We start from the raw sequence: 25,694 nt of genomic DNA on the forward strand, positions 1-25,694 counted from the left end.
CCTTCCTACCTGTCTTATACAAGCAGTGCCTCTGCTGAATTCGCATGCATTCTCTAACATTGATCAATTTTCCCCGATTAGAAATGCATTTTATAAATATTGGTTCAAGCACGATTGCGAAATGGATAAAGGCCTTTATCATGGCTGAACGCATTTGAAAATGTTTATGGCATCAGTATTACAAAAGTAAACCATTCAACTGACTCTTACTGGACTCCACACTGTACACTTTGATGTATTTACAGTACATATACATATAGGCCCAGCATACAAACCTTCCTTACCAAAATCTGACACATACAGTACATAAACCATGAGTCAAATAGAGCAGTCCTGGTCTTCAGAAAAATTGATCCCCCCTCCCCCATATCTATTAATTATACAGACCAGTTTCTAATTTCCACAATCAATTCTTTACAGATTTTCTGCCACCTGCCTGCCAAATGTCAGCATCCCCGTGTTTCTGAACATTCAGAGACTTCCTTTTCTGCAGGCAAAGAGATGGAAAAGCGAGCTGAGCGTCATTTTCCCTGCTGCTGAAATGACACCCGCTCTCAGAATAGTTACCCCTGGTGCTTACATTTGCACGGACAAGATCCTGCATGGAAGGAAATACAGAATGACTGGGTAGGTCAGTACCACGTGACCATATTGGCAACCTACAGCAACGCCGAGATAGGAGCGGGACCCGTTTTTAAGAGCCTCAGACAAGGAGCTGTGTTTTAGTTTAATGGCTCGTGATTTCCTTCATGCTGAATTAATTAGATGGCTTATTCTGCACCCTCTAATTAAAGGGAATGGACATCCATTAGACATCATCAGATTCAGCAGCCTGCTTGACCCACAGCTGCCTCCATTTCCCTGCTTTTCAGAAGTATGCTAATCAGCAGGAATGCTCTGGGACAGCCCTGCCGCCCCTTAGAATGTAGGAGCCACTCCCCACCCGGGCACAGAGCATCCTCACTGTATTAACTGCGACTAATATTGGTATTTATTTGCTGAAGCTTTGTTTTTACTGTTTAATTTTATTTTAAAAAGCAGCTTACATCATACCCATTTATACAGCTGAGGCAATCTGAATGAAGCAATTGGCTCAGGAGTCCACCAGCAGTGTCTCAGCTGGGAGTTCTAACCAGTACAGCTGCCCCTAGACCGATCTGCTGTAAGAGCTTTGAGTAATCAGTGTTATCGCTTGATTTGGTGAAACAATCTTATCAGAAAGAAGATGAACAGTATATATAATGGATTGCCAGTGGTAGAGTATGCATCTATTCATCTGCATAATTAATACGACTTAGGCTTGTAATTCTATGCATAAGTGCCTGCCTATAACAAGCTGATCTGCGAAAGCATCCCTTTATCTGCTTGCCTGCTATTGCCATACCCCCCAAACATTTCATTGTCTACCTACGCGTGGCTGTCCGTGACCAAGGGCTATTGAATGTGCAGTTGCACTTTGAACTCATTTTGCTTTTAAGAGCAGAAGGGCAACTGTGCATCTAAAGAGTTGGCTGGCAGCCTGTCTCTCAGATCTCCCCAAGAAGGGCAGAAAACATCAGTGCTTGCTGCCGGGCTTTTCCAAGCAGTAGCCTTCTGGGGGGTGTCCGGCGAAGTCATGTATTGAAATTTGATTGGAATGGTTAACACGCAGCTTTTTTTTTTCATTAGAAAAGACATTTCTTCTGCACCGCAGGGAAATCATTCGGTGGAGGCTGCTGGAAGCGGCTGCTCCCGCAAAGCAGGAAAGGGTATAGCTACATACTGTAACAGCTCAGATAAAAATAGCCCTGAGGCTGCTGCTGTAGCTCGCTTTCCAAGTCTGCTGGCTCCTATTGCGATGGTTTTCCTCAGCCAACCTTCTTTCTGTCTTTCTTGACAATATCTATCCCTCCATTTCCTATCTGCTTTATCCCGTTCAGGGTCATGCAGGGGTCCGAGCCTATCCTGGCAAGGATGGGGTGCCAGTCCATAGCTGGGCAGATACAGAAGTACGCACACTCAACGTCCCTAGAAGTCAATTAACCTGCCGGTACGTCTTTGGTCTGTGGGAGGAAGCCAGAGCACTCACAAAGGGAACCCACACAAACTCGGGGAGAACATACAGTACCAACTCCACACAGTTAGCACCCCAGAAATTGAACACAGGCCCCCAGCGCAGAGAAGCAACAATGTTCACCATTTCTTGCAAACAGTATTTATTGTTTTAGTAACAGATTTTTGCTTGTCATTCAGAAGACAAACTGCCTGTTTATTTCATCTGAACCCTGTGGGATAAAATAGTTCACTCATAGTCTATTCTAAAGTTAGATCAAAACTAATTCGACCAGAATGAGTGGGGTTTCAGGGCTGCTATTACTCATCCTGATCATGCAGTTCAGAAACATTCATGCAGGACTGTTTTTCATCTGTTTCTTGTCCCTATAAACCTCAAAATCCTGGTTTTCGGAATCAAGCTGGTTATATCGGTGCCTTTGAAAAGACAAATGCATTTGTGCCATTTACACTCCTTTTTCCGCCATTACTGCAGGGAATGGTAGATGTATATGGGACCTAATGACTTCTTGTGGTTTTTCAGTGAACATTCAATCAGCTTGAGAGCTTTTAACACTCAGGAGCAGAGTGGTGATGATCCTTCACCCAGAGGTCACATCCCTACTCTACCCACAGTTGTATGGTTTTGCTTGTTGAATTTAATATTGTCGTCATGCTCACCATAAAGGCTGCATATGAGTGCTTTACTTGGTAAAAAAAATATTACTTTTTTAAAAAAGGCCTCAAGTTTTCTGAGAGTTACCTGACTTGAAGACATAAAACCCCAGGAGCAACAGTGAGTCACCTTTGTTGAGTCACAGACGACCTGAGGAGAGGTGGCAAAAAATGAGGAAGAAAACCAAGAAAACGTCAACAACTTTTGCTAAGAACCCACGGAACTAACAAAGCAGCCATGCTGCTACACATTTACTTGAAAAGGATTTAGCGTGTGTGAGGTAAGGGGGGGTTTAGGCTGGCTGTGTGCGTTAATAGAGCCCAATTAAAGCAGGGGTGACCTTCAAAGAGTATGAGGCAGTGAGCGCAGTGGTGCCAGGCCATTCTCTATATAAGAGATCACTTTATTAGCCATATACAATTTCTTACATTAGTGATTTGTCTTTTCACATACCCCAGCTTGCTCTCCATAAGACACACAGGCACAAAGACAGGGAGAGAAACTTGGGGTCAGCCATTTATACAGTGCCCCTGGAGTAGTTGGGGTTAAGGGCCTTGCTCAGGGGCCCAACAGAGTAAGATTTCTTTGCTGGCCATGGGATTTGAACCGGCAACCTTCCAGCAACAGGCACAGGCACAGATCCTTAGCCACAGTGCCACTGTTCTGTTCCTTAGAAGGGGTGAGGGGCCCTGGAATGTCCTTAATAGCGGTGAATCGCTCCCAGTCACACAGGGGTGGGGCTGCCCAATGAGCACACACAACAGGTCTCCCTTCCTCTGCCACGTGTGACTCAGGGGAGGGACACCACGTAGGAGAGAAAACGTCCAGTTTATAGGACCACCTGCACCTTTTATTCTTTTATTTCTCCTGGTCACTCAGCGGAGAAGCCGATTTGACACTATTTAGTGTCCTCTTAAATGTAAGAGCACTTGCATGATAACAAATGAGAGGAGGGCATTCTGTCCAGTTAGTTATTTTTTTTAGTTGCGGATTGATCGGGGGGATTTCACACAGCCAGCCATTTATGTAAGGAGACCAGGTTATCAGCTTGAACATCTTGAACATCGTGTCTGGTTTGCCTGTTTCAGACTCTCACAAACCTGCCCGTCAGCTGGTTGTGTAATTTGCTGTTATTATCAGCTAAGCTACTTTCGGCTGAGAAAGGGAATCTTTACTATGGTTAAAATAATTGATGTAATTGTGGCGTAGAAAAGGAGACTTAAAATGTCAGTCAGAATGAATGAGTAGATAATGATACATATGATCCCAGAGATTACAGCAACCTTTGTTAAACTGTTGTTTCTGCTACAAAACACAATAGATCAACTACAGTACATTAAATCCTTCTCGCTATAAGTGTGTGTACCCCCTTTTAATGTCACCCTGGCGGTTTTTATCATTTTTTACTTTTTCATCTTTCTGTTTTGTGTCATGTTTCTCTAGTTCGTCATTAATGTGCAGCTGCTCCCTTTTCATTCTCTCTACCTTTAATAAAACCTTCAGCGATTACTAGCTTCAGCCCCCATCCAAGTCTGTGTGGCTGTTTGATCTGATAATATCAAGAGACCTGTATAAGCAAAAGGAAAATGCCTAAAACCCAGACTTAAAAAAAATGCTTTTGTTCCTTGATGTTGTATACCTACAGTACTGTATTTTCAGTGGAAAAAATATTTGTTAAAAATGCAGCTGCACGTATTGGAGTTAGAGCATTGGACAATCTTTACAACTATAGCTGCGGTTAGTTTCATCTAGATCCTTGCCAGAGTCCACAGCCAGGGCTGTGAGAGAGCGTATCACAAGGGCCGTGGGAGAAATCTTTCATCGCCAGCCAGTGTTGTGGGTCAGTTCCTGCTATCTGTCTCAGGACATTGTGTATATTCTGTAGTGGAAATCCCTGTGGACTCCACTGTCTGGTGTGAATCCCATTATCAGGGGTCACACAGCGACTCCATCAGCAAACAGGTTCAGAAGTCAGCATCCTGTGGGTCTGATGTCCTCTCGTTTACTGCCCACCCCAGGAGGGGAAGCAGTTATGTTTCTTCATGATATGACTATGCGAGAAGGAATTTTAATAACTCTTCTCAGTTGTAAAAGACATGAAAGGCAGGCAGCACTGTTGAGTGAAAGGCTCACCCTGCTGTTATTCTACATCAGTTCCTTAATAACCTTCCAGTTTGGCTTTTCCTAAAGCACTGAAGGGATCAACAGTTAATTCCAGTGGGATTCAACATGGACGCTTGAGAAACGGAAAGGCCTTCTTTCTCCTGTGTTATCGGGGGATGATGGTCACTTCATGCTGTCTTCGTTTTCTTATTCTTACTACCAGATGATTCACGGTGCAAAATCTTATCACAGTGTTTCAGTACCTTCCTATTGTAATACTTTCAAAAGAGAAACAGTAAAACATCTATGATAACAGCATGGCTCTAGAGGATAAGGGAACATCTCTACCTGCAAAATCACAATGACAGAGGCATTGGATGTCCTCTTTTATTGTTTTTTCTCCCCCATAATCATTTTATGTGCTTATTCACCTATTTATATGGGCAAGCATGCCTTTTCATACAGTATCTCTCCTTGCAAGGATGGAAGAGGATTCTGATTTTGATTCTGAAGAGGAGATTTTAAAACGCTCATTTCCAGCATTCCCCATGTGGAGGTGTACCTCTGGAAGAACACTGCTAGGGATAGGGCTGGGATTAATTAGCCAGGGTATCCGTGACAGAAACGATTCCAGGAAGCTGCTGGGTGATGCTGGTTTGCGCTGAACTCAGTGAGGGTTGTGCTGCTACTCTAGCTGGAACCAGCTCTCATCTCAGGAGCTTCAGAGCTGGCTGCATTTCTTAGACTGATGGCAAAGCGGGTCAGAAGAGCTTGTCTGCTCTTCCTCACTCTCCCTGTGCAGTACGGGGGTTCTGTGTGTGAGCCACACTTTGGGGTTTTCTGAATCAAAAACCCATCTGTTATCGGAAAGCCACCTACTCCTGGTAAGTATCATGCCAGCTCAGATCCTGTCTCGCAAATGCATGGCACAAGGCAGGAATACACTCCAATTGGAATGCAAATCCATCAAAGGACACATACGGTATGTGCACACATGCATACAAGTACACACACCCATGCACCCAAACAAACAAGCACATACGGTACATATGCACACAAGGCCACACACATACACCCAAGCACAGAAGCACACAAATGAAATCTGACACTAATCCACATAACCAACATGGAATGTGGAAGGAAACCAGGGCACCAGGAGACAATCCACACAGAAGGCATCCCAGTTCCTAATCAATCCCACGACCCAAGAGCTGTGAGGCAGCAGTGCTATCCACCACTGTACCAACCAAGATGAAAAGTGCCACACAGAAGAAATGCAAGAAAATGAAAGGATGTCACAGTACAGTATGTCGGTGGTGCATTAGCGTCTAATATCTGGCAAACTGATCTAATGTGCCCGGTCCATGCATTGATCTCTTGAGGCCATCCTGGTTAGCAAAAATTGAAATAAAGTAATTAAGTAACAGCATGAAAAAGGCAGATAACAGCAACCTTGACATCACACGGATAATGATGTCGGCTCCTCAGTTTGCACATCAAAAGATAAAAAAAACCCACAAGCACATCATAATCCCTCTTTTTAATAAAGGTAAACAGATAAACAGGCTCGTTCATCAGCCTGTCCCATTACTCGCCCTGGTGTTTAAAATGACACAAAATTGCATTTTTACTGATCATTATGGAGATGTGTCCCACAGCGCTTTGTGGAGGGATGTCGCACATTTTTTTAATCCTCCCTTCTATCTTTTTGGTGTTGTTTCTGGAAAACATGTCACATATCTAGGGCTCGGAGTTTTCACTGCAGTTTGACTAGGATGCTCTAATACCTACAGTATGTAAACCAAAAATTCCCACAAAACAGAAGTCAGTGAGTGGGGCCTACAAGCCCACAGCCTGTCAAAGCTTCTCTGGAGCTGTTAGCAATTTCATTCACAGTTCTTGGCCTCTGCAATGGCCTTCAGTCTAAGAGCCTTCAGTCAGAGCCCTTTGCTAAAGGTACATGAAGGTTAGCAGATTTGGAATTACAATAAGTACTTAGCTTCTGGCTGCTGTTTATAGTGATATTAAATCCCAACAGCACATGTTTCAAAACTCATTATATCCAGCGCTGTTCGCATAACTAAGCAATAAATCAGCCATAAAAACGAATCATTCTGTACTGTAGCCGTTGTTCACAAAGTTCGAGAGCTGTCATTAGATTTAAAGACATCCAGGTGCTTCCTTCTGTTTTTTTCCTCTGAATGTCATCATAGTGATCTCTTAGTTATCCTGTCTCTTTTTGTAAGTCACAAATCAGGTATTCATTATTCATCTTTATTCATCATTAGGCTGGAAACACATTCAATTCAGTTATAGTTAATTCGTTTTTTATTTTAGCTTTGAAGACTAGCAACATGCATATATTATATAGTTTTTATTTTGAATTTCTCTTTATATAAATATATAAAAAGGACAATATCTGTGTTACCAGAATTTTGACTGTGTTACCAGTCATTCACTTTTTCTAAGATATGGCAATGGAACACGATTTGCTTTGGTCCTTAAATATCAACTTTCAGATGAAGGTTTTGGCCTTTTCTACTAAAACATTTTCTGTGGCCCGTCCTATCCTTGTCAAAGGAAAGTAGAGCATAGCAGATCAAGTCAGAATGTGGATATTATTTTCCTGGCATCCAGAGAGAATTAATCTTTTTCTGTGACAGTTTTTGACAGTCCAGCAACCTTTTTGAAGGTGAAATGTGCAGAGGTTGTGCCTGGAGACTGAAAATGAACTTAAAAGTATAGCATGTCTCCTGCTACTCCCCTTGGTATGAAGAGACAATGCATTTTCTAGGTAAAATAAAGATACTGTATGTCTGTCAGGTCATCCAGGTCACTGGATTTAGTGAACAGTAAATTCATTTCACACTTGATTCATACTGTATCCATGATTGCTGGGAACAGCAGAATGACTGCTCTCTGTATCTATTGTCCAGGGTCATGTGACCCTGCCTGTAAGACACCTCTGGCCAGGTGACTTATTTGCCAGTTAGTGCAGGTTGTTATAAAGGATTAAAAGGTGACTTGAAACCTATGCAGAGCGCAAAAAATCGGAGAGTGTAAGACTGGCGCTATGAAAGAGCAGCAATATAAAAGTGAGCAATAGCACCAGTCACTGATTGTCACATTCCTCAGAAACCCCGTATCCACCAGTCCTCGGTGACACGGGCGGTGCCCAGCTGTTTTCTTGCTTTCGGGAACCTTGAGTGTTGAACACAGAGATTTTCCACACGGTGTTGTTCCAACCCGAACCTGGAAACAACCAGCAAAACCCACAGGACCTGGCTATCCACAACAACCTCGGTTTACGCAGTCCCGGTCACTCCCGTCCTATTCTGATAGACCGCTAGCAAAGAAAACCAGAGCCTGATTTTGCACTCTGTAAAATATTCAGAATGTCTTGTTTTGGATTGTTGCATACAAATTGAGAAAATTAGAACAATACTTCCTATTTATAAACTAAACGAACTTATTCTATCGTTCTAGATCTGCCTTATACTATGGTCTAATACTGAACTATATTTTATATTAGTTCAGGTGGGTAGCTCCGTCAGCATGCGTAGGCTGCAAAGGAACAAGTAAAGGTTTATTCCATGCTGAAAGGAAAAGAAAGAAAACACAACGTTTCGGCCGTAAACCTATTACTTGTTCCTATATTTTCTATTTCAACATTTGAGATTTGCATGGCAAAGCTCTTCATCTTTGTGAACGTCACGAGAATGTGTGATCATGAGAAAGTCAATTAAGCACAACAAATGGAGTTTGCTTCCACGGTATATAAGTTTTGATGGAAGGGTATGATTTCGAATTTTACAACCATAAATGTGCGTTGTGCCAGAGTAGGGTCGTATAGAAATACTGCGATACTAAATGTTCGTTCCCCAGTGAAGCGGCTGTCACTGAATGAGAAAATCAAAGCAGGACAGTAAAACTCAGAGAAAAGCAATAAAACGGTGACATGTTCAGTAAATTAAGATAAAATATGACAGAGTGATGGAGAAAACAAAATGAAGCAGAATGAATTCATTATATAAACCTGTCCAAATGCAGTATAGTACAGAAAAAATGTAACAATCAAGATTGTACGTGTTACTGTATCTATGTATGATGCCCACGCCTACCTAAAATAATTTTGAAAGTTTGAGCTCAATAGGTTATGAAGTGCCTTCAGAAACAAAAAGGTACTAAACTCCAATTTCTACCGATCCCCCAAACACATAATTTATCTGGCTTTTGATCATAGGTTAATAAAATAATTAAAAGGAACAGGTCAGCTCTCTGATTACAGCAACATCTTTTTTTGTTACGTGGTGACCAATTCAGCATAACATCCCTTAATTGTATTTCTTTAAGTTTCACTATCCATCCGACCATTCTGTCTGTCGTATTTATGACACGTTATCTAGAAGACGCTAATCGTGTCCCTTTTCATCTCCATTCTTCTGAGTTCGCTGTTTCTCATTTTGTATTTATAATTAATGTCTGCTACTTGCGTCATTCTACAATTGTCTGCATTAAATGAAATCTGGCAGGTTTTGGCCCAGTCTTTTTATTTTTAATTTCTCGTGCAACATATTTGCCAATCAGACTTTTCTGGGGGGGATTTAGGTATATTGGATTAGCGGTAGGATGTTGATTTGACTGTTTTTCCTCAACACGTTGAAAGGAGAATAGGATATATCAGAAAGGTGCTATTTGCACGCTGCGATTTTTTAAAAACAGTTCTAATAATTTATCAAACTCGTCCAACAGACGTGTCAGACCGCCTGCACACGGATTATTAACATGTGAATTTTAAACATACTGTTTAAGCTGGGAGGTATGCTCTGTGCGCATGTGCGGTGTGGTCGTGGAGCATCTGCCGCGCGAACTGCAAATGCACGGAGCAGCTCTTTGCAGGGGAATAGAGGAACAGAAATCGGCACCGAAATACTGCTTTATAAAGACACGGTAAGGAATAAGAAATGCAATAACACCAGGTAACCATTCTTCTGGCTGGGTGCTGTACGTTGAGATCCAGGCATTTCCCGACTTCATACCAAATACTAGAGAAAGCAGTTGTTGGCCTAGTGACTGTCAACACGCAGTGCATTTTAAACCCACTCTCATGCAGGAGCTCAGTTTGACTTGTCTTTGTGCGAAAGCCGTCTTTCTCGGGTTCCGAACTGTCTGTACTTCCAGCATTTTTCGTTGTTGTGATTGGAATGATTTGGCACCGTGTGTATTAACGAACCATTCGTAACAATACTTAATTTATAGGCTTATATTGTATTTTTTAACTGGATGGATGTTTGCGAAAACATGCTGATTTAAGAGTATTGTTAGCTTTATGTTTCCCCTGTTGTCACCGGTGTAAATGTTTGTTTTATTACGGTTTTAGTGCATTGATGCATCCCGCCTGTTAAGCAGGTGCAGAGAATTAGTTGAAGAGTAATAAGGTTTCCTGTTTCGTTCAGGCGGGTATGAATCCTGAATATGATGTAAAAACAGCAGAAGCTTACATGTTTGTCTTTTTCAATTGAACGTTTCAGTCTCTCTCGTGGACAACTCCGGCGGAAGAAAGTAACATGCCAAAAATTACTCTAAAAGGCATCGCCGTGGATTTCCCTTTCACTCCCTATAAATGTCAAGAGGATTACATGAACAAAGTCATTGAATGCCTGCAAAACGTAAGTTCATTACACGGTGTTTTTTTTCAGCTATGTTGTTGTGCAAGGGGAGGTAAAACAGGATTCCATAAAGTTACGAGACTTAATGTTTGAGTAAGTGGGTATAACTGTAATATTTCTGTGTCTAATTGTCTCGTTTTATTCATTTCAGAACTTCCTTTATTGTTGTTAAAGTAATTGTTAAATCTAGTTTAGATATTGCTTTCAAACCCGGAAGCACGTTGTTGTTAGAGGGCTGTTTGGTTTAGCATCAACCAATCATAGGGGCGAATGCCCAGTCCTCGTTGCGTCATTGGCTAGGATGTCCAGATTGACAAGTAAGGAGGCGGGTTGACCGACCACGTTCCTTTTAGACTGCAGATCGGTCTGAAAAATAGCATTTCCGTACTAAATATACTGTCGCACCTGAAGTGAATTAAAGCGGTTTGAAAAGCAAAATCATTGCTCACTATGAGCTGTTGTATAGTTTTTTTCCCTGTTTTTATATGGATACATAGCTGTTAACAGCGGCAGCTCATTTGAAGGGAAACGTAATGCTCTCATACTGTACATACGAGAACAAACACAAGCAGCTTCAGATTTTTGGAAAATCGTCTGAAAAATATTGCAGATTAAAGGAACTGTTGGGAACTCTAGATTGACTGGAAGATCATATTAAACGGGTAGTGGGTTGATCTAATTAAACAGCACCACTACTACCTTCAAAGCTGATCTCATCGAATCTGAGGAGCTCGGCCTGCTCACTGCTGTGCTGGGAGACCTCTAAGGAAAAGGGAGACGTTACACTAAAGCCTTGACTCCTTGGTCGTTAAAGGCCTCTGGGTGCCGTTCGTATGAATAGGGCTGTTATCCTCCGATTACATTCCACTCTGGATTCGATTAGTCTGGGGTTTCTGAACAGCTCTTCCCTAACTCAGCTGGTGGAGCAGTTTGTGACTCTGCTCAGAATGGCTGCTGTTCCCAGGAGTTGCACTGCAGTGCATGTACAGTATATAGTGCTTCAGAATGAAAAGCACTATATACTGTACATGCAAGAATGGTTATTAAATCCTTGCCATGTTTAATTCGCTCAGGGAAACGGAGGGACCAGTTACTTGGTGATTTGGATTTTTGAAGGGACAGAAATATATTTAGCTTCATACACATCCACGAGGGTGCCTAGATCAAACCGTGACCACTCTACTGTACTGCAGCTCAAAAGGCTTTTCTCAATAACATTGAAACACTGATTTTGGTCATTCGTTGTGGATGACTTAACTTGTTTTCTGTAGTAGGTTTTTTTTCTTGCCTGACTTGGATCAGCCAAGTTAAGGCTCGCTCCATCGTTGAGGAGAACTGCACATGATGAACTTAACAATGATTCCCTTTAATCTGGTCAATGTAATCAACTATGAATACCAGCTTTGATTGGGCACAATTCCGAAGGATGTCTGGTCTGACCTCCTTTGTGAAATATGTCGTGGGAGGTAGGGGCTTTAATTTTAAAAAAGAGATCCTTGTTCCAATTCATGTGACTGGGCTCTTGGATGCTCGATATGTTATAGGAGTGCCATTGCTCGCCTAGAAACCTAGACAGTGCAGAATTCCACCATTGAGATGCAATTGTTCTTCCTGTTAAGCAGAGCTATCTACTGTCTAGGGAGTGGCACTTCCTGATCACTCCAAGGACTGTCCTGGATATTAGGATGGAATTTGATGGACTCCAAGACAAGCCTGGAAGGCTTTTTTTAATCAGCAGATTTTGCTCTATTGTGGGTCCCAACTCTGGCCGATTGTGCCGGTGTGGCTCTGTGGCTCAGGATCTGCGCCCGTGGCTGGAAGGTTGCCGGATCACATCCCGCGGCCGGCAGAGGAATCCTACTCCGTTGGGCCCCTGAGCAAGGCCCTTCACCCCCACTGCTCCAGGGGTGCCGTATAAATGGCTGACCCTGTGCTCTGACCCCAAGCTTCTCTCCCTGTCTGTGTGTCTCATGGAGAGCAAGTTGGGGTACGCGAAAAGACAAATTCCTAACCCAAGAAATTGTATATGGCCAATAAAATCTCTTTAGCAGGTCCAGCTCTGCTTCAGTTCCCTAGGCAGCAGTAAAGACATTCGGTTTCATATGGTTTGCTCCCCTCTCCCATGAAGGGACGTCTGTTTATTCTCCTCTCCTGTCAATGAGTCAGATCAAATCAAACAGGCTGAGGATAAAAGAAGGAGGTTATGTCTTTCTACATTGCACTTGTAAATTGCCAACCTCAGTCTGTGTGGGCCCAGTTTGTATGCTCTCTGTTCGGTTTACAACTTGATTGCAGATCTCTATTATCTGTTTATCACCGAACAATAATAAGTTCACACAGGTCAGGCAGCAGGCCATAGTGTGGACCCTCAGGCTAAGCTTGATTGGCGCTTAATGTATCCCTGCCTACTTACAGAGGCCAAACACACTGTCTAGAAAATTTTATACTTTATTTTGTACTTATTTCCATTGGCTTTCTCCAGTTCCCTAGGCCTAGAGGCATGGGTTTGTTTGCTCTCTGTATTGCGGTGCCACAGGGCTCACTTTAACGGGGGTTGACAGATTGCATTGCTCTAGATCGCTGTGTCTGAGTTGCATGGGCCGGGGCAGCAGAACATGATGAGTGAATCTTTGACACCTTCCCCCTGCTTATTACAGTGGGAGCTTGACATTTCATTTCACGGTACAATACCCCGATAGCTGAACCCGTTATTGTTATTAGGGCTTTGTTTCTTCTGCCTATACTATGTAGTACTGTATAAAGAATTAAAGATGACTAATACGGTGCAGAGCTTTGACCTTTTTGTGTTTTTTTTTAACTCTTTTTCCACTGCAGTGTACAGTGTTTTTTTTAAATGTCATTTGAGTATTGTTTTATGGTTGGACGGTGCTCTGTCTGTCTTAATTGTTTATTATGAAATAATGATTTGTGCTTGTCCGGATATTCATGTTTGTCATTGCGGCTGTTGCGTTCGTCACCCCGTGCAAGAGCTGGGCTGACAGAACGATGAGTGTTATTTTACAAACAGATGCCAAGTAGTGTCATTTGCAATCTCTTGGGTGTTGCTTTGGAATACTTTGGATAAATGCATGCCTGTGTAATTAGTGGTGTAAACATTGATCTAATACCTTTATTAGCATAGCGGTATTGGTATTGATCCAAGGCCCTCTCTGGGGAGTAGCAGAATTGCTGTTCCTTTGTCAGCTGTGCTTTAGAAGTGTACTTTACTGGAGAAAAAAATACACTTTATCTGGTGAACTCATGGAGTTTTATTCCTTTACTTCTAGAGGGTAAATGGCGTTCTGGAGAGCCCGACTGGCACAGGGAAGACTCTGTGCCTGCTGTGCGCCTCGCTGGCTTGGAGAGATCACTTCAAAGACACTATTTCCGCCAGGAAGATAGCCGAGAAAATGGGCGGCGTGGAGCTCTTTCCTGACAGGCCGCTGTCTTCATGGGGCTCTTCTGCTACAGATGGAGACACACCTGGTATATGGTCCTTAATATGCATGTCAAGCTTTCGCGCCAGCGGTTGTATTAAAATGACCGGGAATTTTTTTTAAAAATCAGGGTTTCCTTGGTGTGCAAGAATTGTGATTTTCTCTTGTAATATGCTGTGTATGCATGTGGGTTTTGCATTATTCTTGTATACTTTATCACATTGCATATACAGTACATGAATATGATTTAAAAATTCTATGAAATAGAATTAGGTAAGTATGAAGTCCAGATTAATATGTAAACTGACATTTATTTTCATATGAGTCTGCAAGTCAAAACATGAATATTAAAAAAAAAAAAACTGTTTGGGCAGTGATTCTTTGCGCTAGAAAATCTCGAATAAGCAGCAACTTGTGGCTGAAGTGATAGATGGGAAGATAGATCAGAATGTTCACTGCTATTGTGATAAACAATCTTAGTGACCTAAATTATGTACATCTTCAATAAAGACACTGTGACATGTTGTCCCTTTTATGACACTGATTATTTATTTGCCAGAACATTACATTTAAAAGGAAAAACCTTGTTTTACGTCATTTAAGTTCACTAGTGTGGGTGAATCTAATTTGGATCGAACTGAGCTATAAATGTCAATCTATTTTGTCAGATTAGAAAGCTTTAAAGTCAGTAGTTTCTGGTGGTTCAGTATAAAATGCCATTGATAGCCGCTCTGATTTCTCTCATGTTCCTGTTTGTTTCTTTCCGAACCAGTCCTGTAAATCCCTCTTCACAGAAAAAAAATTGTGTTTTTTTCCCAGTAACAGGATATTCTTTTTCCCCGAAACCGTTTTCTCTTTTGGGGCTGCGGATCTGACAAAGCCCTTTGTTCCACAGAAAACAAAATATACAAATCTGCGAATGAAGTGTTTTCTGTAGTTAACCGGATGTTCGATGGATTGCAACACTTTCTAGGATACAGCGCTAAATGTATTTTTAACAGTAGGATGCTATTCCATTGTTTGAAAATATTTTCTGCCCGTATTTAAAAAGTTAATTCTGCCTCTTCAGCTGTTTGCCTTTCCAAAACCTCTTAAGAAATGAATGAGTGGGTTAAACTGTGAAAGCAGATGTTGGGGTGTGGTGCAGAATTCGGCCTGGCACCCCTAAGCATAGAACTCGGGCACAGAGGGAGCTAAACTCTTCCAGCCTTTCCTCTGTATGACCCAGCGGAAGCTCATTTCACGTACACAAGTACTGCACCCGTGATCTTACTGTTACACAGCCTGCTTTATCTCCTGTTAGTACAAAATACAGTTTTAGTTCTGGGATAAAATTCCCCCGTATCTCAAATCGTTAATCACTAATAGATTGGAAATGTTTTTTAGCATTCGTGCGGCACTTTCATTAACGAGTTCAATGTATTCGTTCTGTAAGAGTCTTTTACGGGTTCCCAGCATGTTTTGCAGTGTCTTTTTTTTTTCCCCCTCCTGGATTGTGTGTGGTGGATGAGTAGGGTGAAAGGTTAACGACAGCGCGGCTGTTGCAGGAGGTGGGGGGGACAGTCCAGAGGAAAATAGGGTCATGTAACAGATCACCCTGTGAATATAGATGAGCAAACGTGAAAGGACTGTAGATGGTGCTAGTAGAAATGCAACAAAGGAGCGCGGAAGGGGGAAAAATAATGAGGCCTGTCAGTGGAAATGATCCATTTACCTTAATTGGATAATTAGATACAATGGATTTGGTTCAAAAATAAGTCATCGAGTTTTCAGATAGGCGTATAAAGAAAGAGATTGAGGCAATATAAAGCATTTTATAGGAAATGTCCTTGTGTGTTGGCAGGAGAGCGTGTTTGTCACGGGGGGCAGTAATTTTCCGTGCAACAGCATGTACAGTACCCCTGGTTTCTCAAGAAATACTGCAAATGTATAAGTTGAAGGATTTGACTTGAGTGTAATGAAGGCGGCTTAACGTTTTTGAATGCGAATATCTTCCGATGTGTTTTAAGATGATGCATTAGACCTGTGGAAGATTTCCTCTTGCTGCTTCAGTTCTCCAAACAATTCAGATCACTTCGTGTTGCCGTAGTCTAGATTGGGATAGAGGCTGGTTGTTCAAATTGTCCATGTGAGGTTTACAGTGAGCAGCACTGTTAATATTCCCTTTTCACCAAAGGCTTTTTGTTCTTTCCGGTGCTGTAAGAGTGCATCTCGGTGAGGGTTTGCACGCTTTGTCATTGTGTGAGGATTGAAACAATGACAGAGTCGAGGGAGTCAGAACGGGATTCGTGTCAGTTGACTTTTTTCTTTCTATTAAAGAACTTTTCATTTTATGTGACATGCCAGGGTGCATGCATATTTACAGTTTTCGACATTTAATAAGAACAGCGTTTCCTTATTCAAAGACCGCGTGCCTGTGCTATTATTGTTGATGCTGTGAAATTGTGCAGAGAGATATAACTCCTGCCTTTGACAAATGGCATTCATTTTAATTAAGGCACTGGCATACCTGTAACCCAGCTTTCTTTGGCTAAAGCACTGACTTTAAAAAAACATGCAGGACATGGTCAATCACTTGGTTAATGTCACTCAATAAAGCTATATTTACTTTGTATTCTCCAAACACCTGACGTGTAACCACGTTTTTGAAATGGGTGTCGCCATTTTTTGCATTTTTAGGCCCCCCAGTTTAGACTTAATTGTTAGACTTAATAATAATTGAATAATTGTGTGTTATCAATCAATTCGGCTCACTGCAGATGACCTCTATATGAATATGGGAGAGAGGAAGGCCACACATTTCTCCTAAGCTTGCATTGTGGACCCACCTGTGTTTTCCTGCACTGTGTGCGCAACAATGCCTATAGCACAGCTGGCAGTGGCTGAACAGCTTCTCTAGCTCTTGTTGTTTGCTGCTCCTTCAAGGGCATTTAGCAAACAGTGCCTGCCTCTGTTCTGGGGTGAGCTAGGGTCACCTGTCTGCCACTAACCCGCCTAGTGCCTGTGTCAGTTTGACAATTTTCTTCATGGCCTGGAGAATCCAAGTCGGAGCCAGCCGATGACATAACTCTAGACTTGAGCCAGTGATGTGTGCAGAGTAGGTCTTAACGTGTCCTCCCAAACAGTAGCACATTTGATTTTGACAGGTCTGGACATACGACTGAAAACAACAGCATTTTTTTAAAAAACTTTGTGGCACTGTGCCTAATTTTCTGTTTGTTCGGTAACAAATTCAAATAATGAGCAATTTCTGCCAAATTAGTGTAAACGTAGCTCATCAATAAATGTAGTGCATGTATTTCTAACATGCTATTAAATGGAATTCCTGACAAGTCATTTTTTTATAAACAGGTGAACACGCGCAATTTTAATCAAATGTTTTTTAACAATTAAGGTTAATCTTAATTTAATTTTTAATGATGGATGCTTTATTACACCTAAAATCTGTTGTTTTTGTTTTCCAGCTTATTACACAGATATTCCGAAGATTATTTATTCATCCAGGACACATTCCCAGCTAACCCAGGTCATCGGTGAGCTTAAGAACACTGCATACAGGTTAGAGCTCGTTTTCGTCAACGCCATCATCCCTAAGGGATATAAACGGACATCAATTGTATTTCAAAACGGTTTAGATCTGCTATTATAGGGCACTGTCTGTGAAATCTTCCGCACAGTCAGTTCTGAATTACACATGAAGGCGTTCAACACAGCTACTGTGGTCAAAGCGCCAGGTGACCTCATTTGATATTGGGCTGGTTGTTAAAATGATTCTGTATCTGTGGATTGTAATGCTCTAGGCTGTTTCAGCACTTTGAACATTGGAAGATATTGACTACCTAGAGACTGCCATTTATCTATTCAAAACTGCACAGTATGATATGCCGACAAATAAGGCCGAGCTTGAAAATCCTAGTTCATGCGGCTGGAAATAGCTGTGAGCATTTTCCATTTTGGGCAGTTTTTTTGTAGAAATTAAAAGCCCTTTCATATGGCATAATCAATCCAGTGCTTCTTGTGCATTTAACACTGATTCGGCAACGCAACACTTGATCTTGAAGAAACCGAGGTTCTTTACAGTATGTGTGCATGCAATGAGGTATCTTCGGTGATTTGGTTAACCTGTTTTTGGCGTAATTGGCGTTTTTTCTCTTCTGGATGTGCTGAACTGTTATGTATCTGCCTTTTCCTCTCAGGCCTAAAGTGTGTGTGCTGGGATCCAGGGAGCAGCTGTGCATCAACCCCGACGTGATGAGACAAGAAAGTAACCACATTAAGGTAATAAAACAGGGGAATGAGATAAAAGAAGGCACTTAAATCCCGTTTATCGCTGGCTCACATCAGCCGAAGCCTAATCGCTTTTTATGGGGCGCTCGGAATTCTCCTAGTTGAGCTCTCTGCTTCAGTCCCACGTTCCTCGTTGCTTCGTATTTATGGGCAGTGAGCTGCTCACCTCTGCTCCTGGGGTTTCTAGCTTGGGCCCAGAAGGAGTTGGGGAGTCAGTTCAACCCGATGTACCTCTGACATTTATGAGTCTACAGTGAGAGATGTTGTCCTCCAGGCAAAAATATCCCATTAGCCATGTTGAAATTATTTCTGTCACATTTGAATGCTAACAGCTCCGAGAACTGAATGGCCAAGCAGTACAAATCCTTTACTTAAAAGAAGAAAATGCATACAGCATGCAGTCTTGAACTCCAGGCTTGGCCCATTGCATTCCTGCCTTAAGAGGGTTGTAAAATGATGCTGCATACATCACAAAACTTTTATTTAGGAGAAACATGAGAAAGCTTTTAAAATGCTTTCGTTGCCCACGGGGTTGAAAACTGGGATTTTCGCCAGTCCTGAAAACGAGTGTGTCCCAGTTCTTTTCTCTGCAGTACCCAGCCAGCAGTTTCAGGTTTGTCTTCAGTTGGAGATGCCTAGGGCAGCACCGCGGTGCAGTGATTAGCATTGGCACTGGAGCCCTGAGTTCAAATCCTGGAGTGCTATCTGTGTGGAGTTTGCATGTTCTGTCCACATTTGCGTAGGTTTCTTCCGGGTCCTTGGTTAATATGCTTCTCAGAAACTTGGCCCTGGTGTGAGTGTGTTTGAGTGTCTCCTTGTCCATATGCCCCGCGATGGACCGGCATCTGGTCCAGGGTGTGTCCTGCCTTGCGCATGTTGCTTGTGGGGATCGGCTCCCACTCCCTGCAACTCTGTACTGGATGAAGCGATTAGAAAATGGATGGATGGCTGTAAATGCCTACTTTTGCACAGCAGTGCAAAAAATTAGTTTCAAGATCAATCCAGAAAAATAATTTCTAATCCAGAAAATGGCTGAATTTGACTGTTCCAGATAGAAGCACTTTGGAGAGCTGTTGTATTTTATTTTTCCTGTTTATTGAACATTTCATCAGAACATTTTATCTTTATCTATATCCGGATTTCTTGATTAGATAATGTCACTTTTTGGTTTGTGGTTCAATTCTGCAATTTTTTAATATAAATTATAAAGATATAATTTTTAGAGAATATTTCTGCTTCCTCTTCTTTTGAATAAGTTGTTCAGTAGAATAAGTTAACAGCATTTTTTTTGTTGTTATTGATCTAATGCACGTACAAGTAGTATAAACAATAAGTCTTGACATGTTTCCTTCAAAGTGTAATCTTTGTTTAAATTCATGTTGCTGCCATGCGTGTACATTTTGATCTTTAAGAGAAAAACACGAATTGTGTTCCAATCCAAAAAAAGGTGTAATCTGTACAGTATTTGTGTGCCTTTTATTGTTTATGTGCAATTGTTTAAAACTTTAATTTCTTTTCAGGTACACATGTGCCGAGCCAAGATGTCAACTCGCTCCTGTCTATACTACAACAATGTTGAAGGTAGTCACCAGATTCCATTATTACTGGAGAATAATCATAATAGTTTTCTGATTACACAAGATTATCTGAAGGAGTCTTCATTTTCACCTTTTCACACCCTTGAAAGCCACATTGCCTAAATAGAATTCTGATTCCTCTTTGTGTATGTGAAGTCAGTCTTAATAGCCACGGACAGCTGTAATACACATGTACAGTAAACATATACCCACGTGGCGCAGTCCCAGACAGTCTTAAGTGAACGAGTGTTGAAAGGTGAGCAGACTGGTCCACAGAGAGATCAAGAATGATTAAGACAAAGGGAGGCAGCCGGAGCTGAGTGAGAGAGCTGGTAACAGGGAAGCAGCTTGTCCTGAGCTCCGGGTGAAAGCCAGGCTGGAGAGCAACACACAGCCACTGCTGGGAGAGGAAAGCAGAGAGTCGGTGTGGCGCCACCTACCTGAGAGGGGAGATGGAAGACAGGGGGATGGATCGGGAGAGAGGAGGGATCAGGGATGTGATTCCTGCCTGAGGGGGGCAGAGAGAGGGGAGAAGGAAGACAGGGGGATGGATCGGGAGAGAGGAGGGATCAGGGATGTGATTCCTGCCTGAGGGGGGCAGGCAGGGGGATGGATCGGGAGAGAGGAGGGATCAGGGATGTGATTCCTGCCTGAGGGGGGCAGGCAGGGGGATGGATCGGGAGAGATGAGGGATCAGGGATGTGATTCCTGCCTGAGGGGGGCAGAGAGAGGGGAGAAGGAAGACAGGGGGATGGATCGGGAGAGAGGAGGGATCAGGGATGTGATTCCTGCCTGAGGGGGGCAGGCAGGGGGATGGATCAGGAGAGAGGAGGGATCAAAGATGGTTTCGTCCTTATGGGAATATACACCCGAGGGAAATATTTAATGAATACTGTATCTCTGACGTTTTCCTTTCATCCTCTTAAAGTTTCTTATAATCATCTTTCAGAAACTTCATGCTTTAAGGTTCCTTTGCTGTTATGAGACAAAAACCATTTTATTATTTCAGTTATTTTGCCAAACAGTGTGAAATATCTAAGGATAGACACAGAAAAATAAAAGAATATTGGTTTAAAGAAGACTATTTAATGCAACATTATTTATTAACAAGCTGATGAAGTAGGACTTATTGAAGGAAGGGCTTTATTTATGTGTTTCAGTTAGTCAGCAGTTTGAGACATTAATCAATTCGATGCAAATGCCTGGAAGCTTACTTTCTAACTTTTCAATCTTTTTTTTTTCTTGATGCTCCACATCGAAAATGCTTCAAGTGTTTTTCCTCTTTCAAAATATACCCCTGTCTGTTGTATATGCTGTCTGAGACTTCTTGTTCAGAATTCACTTGACCTGTTAAGTCATTTGTCTTCAGATTTCTGATCCGGTGTCTGGAAGTTTTGGCGATAGCTGCCAGTAGGGTTTTGATAAAGCTCTCTTGAGATTCAGAAACAATTTGCACGCTTGGGTAGCTGCAGTAGAAATAGCTGTGCTTCTTCCCTTATAAATATTGCATAATTGGTTTTGGGCATGCAATAAAAGAGAGTGGACTTGGTATTCCTATATAGCTTGTAACTACAGGAAAAAGAGGACTGAACAAAACAGGGCTTACAGCATCTTTTCAACAACAGCAAAATGTAAAGGCATTTAAAATAGTTCCCGTAATTGTTTTCTTGCTAAGCATTGGCTTGTTTTTTTATAGCATTAGAGAGTTGCTAAGTCCATTTTAATTATCTAAATCAGGGACAGGCAACACAAGACAAAGAAAGCAACAAGACCTGTGTTCCTTATTCCAAATCGAATCTTAATTAGTTTCTAATTGAAAAGTCCTGGACCTGTAAAACACTCCATGTGAATTCACTGGAAATGAATCAATTCATTAGAAACAATTAGCATTGTTTCAAATGAAATCACTCAATGTTTTTGTCTGCAATAACATGTTGTATTAGAATGGGAAGAATTTCTCCTCTAATGGGAGAAATGTTTCTATTTACTTAAGATCAGACACCTTTTTTAAATACCTCTCAAGACTACCGTGACATGTTTTCACATTGTTCTAGAAATGAAGATTGGGAGAAAAAAGAAAATAAGAATATATAAGAGTATACAAATCTGGCTTCATACTGTAACAATTTATTTGAAATAGCAGGCAATGGAATAATTTGAGGCCCACTCTCTCTGTGAGCGAACTTTTAAAACCATTTTAAGTTAATTTATAAAGTTTAGGAAAGGTTGTGTTAAATGTTAGTGTTGATTGCAACTGTGGATCTGTATTACGCTGAAGCTAACACAATTGATTGTGTTATTACCTTAATAATTTGATATTTGAGTATATTCAGTGTTTTAGCTTTACTTAAATGTGTTTGAAGAGAGTGGGGAGCAGAGCCTTTGCTTGCAGGTCTCTTCAGTTGCTCAATTCAGTTCAATTTATTTTTATATAGTGCCTTTCACAACAAGGTTGCCCCAAGGCGCTTAACAAAGCAAGTGACCACACATGCTGTGAATACAGAACAGAAAAGACCAGAAGACAATGGAGGAGAGGAACCAAAAACTCCTTAGTAAAGAGAAAAAAAACCTCTAGGGGTCCAAGGTCAACTGGCTGCCCAACTCCTTTGGGCATGCTAACATTGTACAATTAAAAAAAAAAGAAATGAATGAATGTTGTTGAAGTCATTAAGGCCTGAGATTGCTTGAACTGCTTTTAAATCACAAAGGAAAAGTTATACGTAAAGAGAAGGTTGTCTGTAACAATTAGCTTAAATCTCAATCATTCCTCAAATAGTACTGATCAAACTGATTGAAAGTCCTCATTTAAATGTTTCCTCAAGGATTCCAGACTTCAGCAGTATGAAATCTGTATGAAAGCAGTATGAATTACAGTTTTAGACTCCAGTCTGAGCTAACTCTTCAGCTGCGCATTTCCTTTTCTCCTCCTCTTCAGAAAAGAGCACCGAAAAGGAGCTTGTGAACACTATTTTGGATGTGGAAGATTTAGTGAAAAGTGGCAACAAACACAGGTATGGTTTGAAGATTATCGTAGTGGTGCAGAAAGGATAGCTTTAAAGGCCGATGCAGTTGCTTCAAAGTAAACACAGGCAGAAAATGAATGTCTTAAAATATTATGTGAGCTGTATGATCCCAGCAGCAGTGATAAGACTTTGAATTATTGCAAAAGGCAACCCTGTTGTCTGGTTTTAGTGAGCTCTTTAGAAATACCACCTACAGTCAGTCACAGCATTGCAAATATAAATCACTGTTCTCTTTTTAAGCAGAATGAGGAGGAAAATATATGGAAAACTATCTAGAAATAAAAGATAGACTTGAGTGTTATGTTTTAGTACAACCGTATATATTTTTGCACGTACTGTATATACAGTACTGTACATATCAAACAGATATGTGCCTTTTATAAACTAGGACCCTTTTTTTATTTAGTACATTGATATTAGTCGATGTAAAAATAGGTGCTGCAGATATATGATTTATTTTCCACAATTTAGCAAGGGAGGAATAATAATAAGAAGAACAATTATTATTTTAATTTGGGAAAAATAGCCCTTGGAGGTGGATGTTGAGGCTGCCGTTGTATCAGGGGAATCGCAATGGTGGTGATTCACTGTTATTAAAATGTAGCCAGATATTGAGGAAGGCAGGAAACTGGGCTCAGTATGTGGGCACAGTGAGAGACGGTGTGGAACATTATCTTGCAGCTGATTGATCTGATGACATTCATCAAGGTAAGAATATAAAAATGTTAAAAGGCATTTAAAAAAAGTCCTCTGTGCCAATCTAGTAAAATAGGCATTTTGAAATTTGTTTTAAAAAAAGCAATTCAGCATTCAAAGACTGCCATTATGCTACATGTCTTTTGTATTAAAATGTTTAAAATATTTGTTACAAATGTGTAAATACTGTCTCAAGCCTAGCTGCATGATTTGACCATATTTAAGAAACTTTTCTCTTCACTCATATTTCTTTTCCTGTTTTCAGTGAGAGTGACTTTGTGAAAAGAAATCAGAACCATTCAGTTAATTGGAAATTTAACCATGTCTTTTGTATGACCGATTGCATTGTTTTAGTTGCTTTCGTCTTCTAGTTTAGTAAGGTATATTGAAGTAAAAAAGAAAAGTGCCTCATTCTAGTTCTGTCCGAAGTTTCGTAATGATTTTATTGAGAATACCCAGTGGGTGAAGAATCGAATCATACTAAGCCCTACTGTACATAGAGTGCTGGAGATCGCTCTTCTCCAATATCCAGTTTTGTTTCCTTCAAGCAGAAGAACATAGCTATCTATGTTCCTTAATTAACTACCTTAATTCACATCCTATTTAATTTTAGCTTTCTGTAAGGCGCAATAATAGCGCACATCTTGTCAGAGCAAGTTTCAGCATGTGCTCCTGTTGTTATCTTCCTCTCGCACAACAACAGCCCTTTTCTCTCTTTCCTAAATTTAAAGAAAAGGAAAGCTTTTCCAACAGGAATTTCTGTGACCATTGAAGTCTTTTTTTTTTCCTTGACGGCTTCCCCTTGTTGTCCCGGTATTCCAGGGTCTGTCCGTATTACTTATCCCGCTCCCTGAAGCAGCAGGCTGACATTATCTTCACGCCCTACAACTATCTCCTCGACCCAAAGGTGAATTGTCATGGTTTGTGTTTGTTCGAAATCGCAGTGAAGCAGGTAATGAGGTAAAGCAGGTTATTATATGCTTATAATAAGCATAATAAGCCATTCCACTTCCACCTCCCTAATGTACGGGCGGGAGGTAGCGGGCGGAGCAGTGGCTCTGTGGCTAAGGATCTGCGCCTGTGACTGGAAGGTTGCCGGTTCAAATCCCGCAGCCAGCAGAGGAATCCTACTCCGTTGGGCCCCTGAGCAAGGCCCTTCACCCCAACTGCTCCAGGGGCGCTGTACAATGGCTGACCCTGCACTCTGACCCCAAGCTTCTCTCCCTGTCTGTGTGTCTCATGGAGAGCAAGCTGGGGTCTGCGAAAAGACGAATTCCTAATGCAAGAAATTGTATATGGCCAAGAAAGCAACATTATCAGTATCACATTATCATTAGTTGCAAACCTTTTTTTTTGCCGATTTATTTTCTTACTGGAGATTTGTATTTCCAAAAAAACAGCTGCATCTTACTTTTTGTGTAGATCATTATTTCAGCAGGAATGAAGCGACCATTTAATGAGCTATTACTAAGGGAAGAAATTAGCTGCTCTAATGGGGGCTGTTAATCTCTTAATGTTGCTTCTGAAGCTCCCCTTGAAAAACCGTTGGCGTAAGCTTCTCTCTGCAGTTCGCGGTTCAGTCAAGAACTGCAAAATCTCAATTGAATCCGACTGCGAGCGGTTGAAATCGATCAGGCTCCAACATCTTCTGTAGTGCTTCACAGAGCTGCTATTGTTTCTCGTTTCTCCCCTCGTGTTTGTCAAAAAAAGTGGTAATTCAAGAAGCTGGAAATGAGCTTTCCTGAGCATGCAGCCATGCTGCTGACAAAAATCTTGTTAGCATCAGTGATGTTGTTGAGTCTGTCATATCCCCCCCGAGTTCCAGCCCTTTAAAAATGATTTGAAGACAGACAGTCTTTAATCTCTTTTGTGTGCTGTTGAAATGAGGTGCACACATGCTTATGTAAAGATACCTTCAATTTCTAGATATGTAGCTGTGGTACAGTTTTCCAGCACAGGGTTTAGTCTATTGAAAAAAAAAAACATACATTAAATGTACAAACCGTATATGAAGTAACATAGTCGCAAAATAGCCTTAAACAGGTTATTATGCTCAGGGTAGACATTTCAAAAAGCAGAGATGATAACATTTCAGTTGTGATTTTCATAATATCAATTTTAACCTCAAGTGGTATTTGTTATGGACTATATAAACCATCTTATGGCTTAAAATAAACTGCATTTCAGTTTCACAA

The 25,694-nt window shown here is 41.3% G+C and overlaps 1 protein-coding gene across 1 annotated transcript in view; it reads left to right on the forward strand.

Moving 5' to 3' along the window:
* Window positions 1-9,667: 9,667 nt before the first annotated feature.
* The window catches only part of rtel1 (regulator of telomere elongation helicase 1), a 71,649-nt gene continuing 55,622 nt past the window's right edge, over window positions 9,668-25,694 (forward strand). The window contains exons 1-8 of the mRNA XM_088937311.1: window positions 9,668-9,760; window positions 10,342-10,479; window positions 13,767-13,965; window positions 17,381-17,474; window positions 18,113-18,194; window positions 19,724-19,784; window positions 22,716-22,791; window positions 24,322-24,406. Coding sequence (XP_088793437.1) covers window positions 10,378-10,479; window positions 13,767-13,965; window positions 17,381-17,474; window positions 18,113-18,194; window positions 19,724-19,784; window positions 22,716-22,791; window positions 24,322-24,406 — 699 coding nt within the window. The 5' untranslated portion in view covers window positions 9,668-9,760; window positions 10,342-10,377. The remainder of the gene's footprint in view (window positions 9,761-10,341; window positions 10,480-13,766; window positions 13,966-17,380; window positions 17,475-18,112; window positions 18,195-19,723; window positions 19,785-22,715; window positions 22,792-24,321; window positions 24,407-25,694) is intronic.

The sequence above is a fragment of the Atractosteus spatula genome, chromosome 19 (assembly GCF_055471065.1).
Source record: "Atractosteus spatula isolate fAtrSpa1 chromosome 19, fAtrSpa1.hap1, whole genome shotgun sequence".
NCBI lineage: Eukaryota > Metazoa > Chordata > Actinopteri > Semionotiformes > Lepisosteidae > Atractosteus > Atractosteus spatula.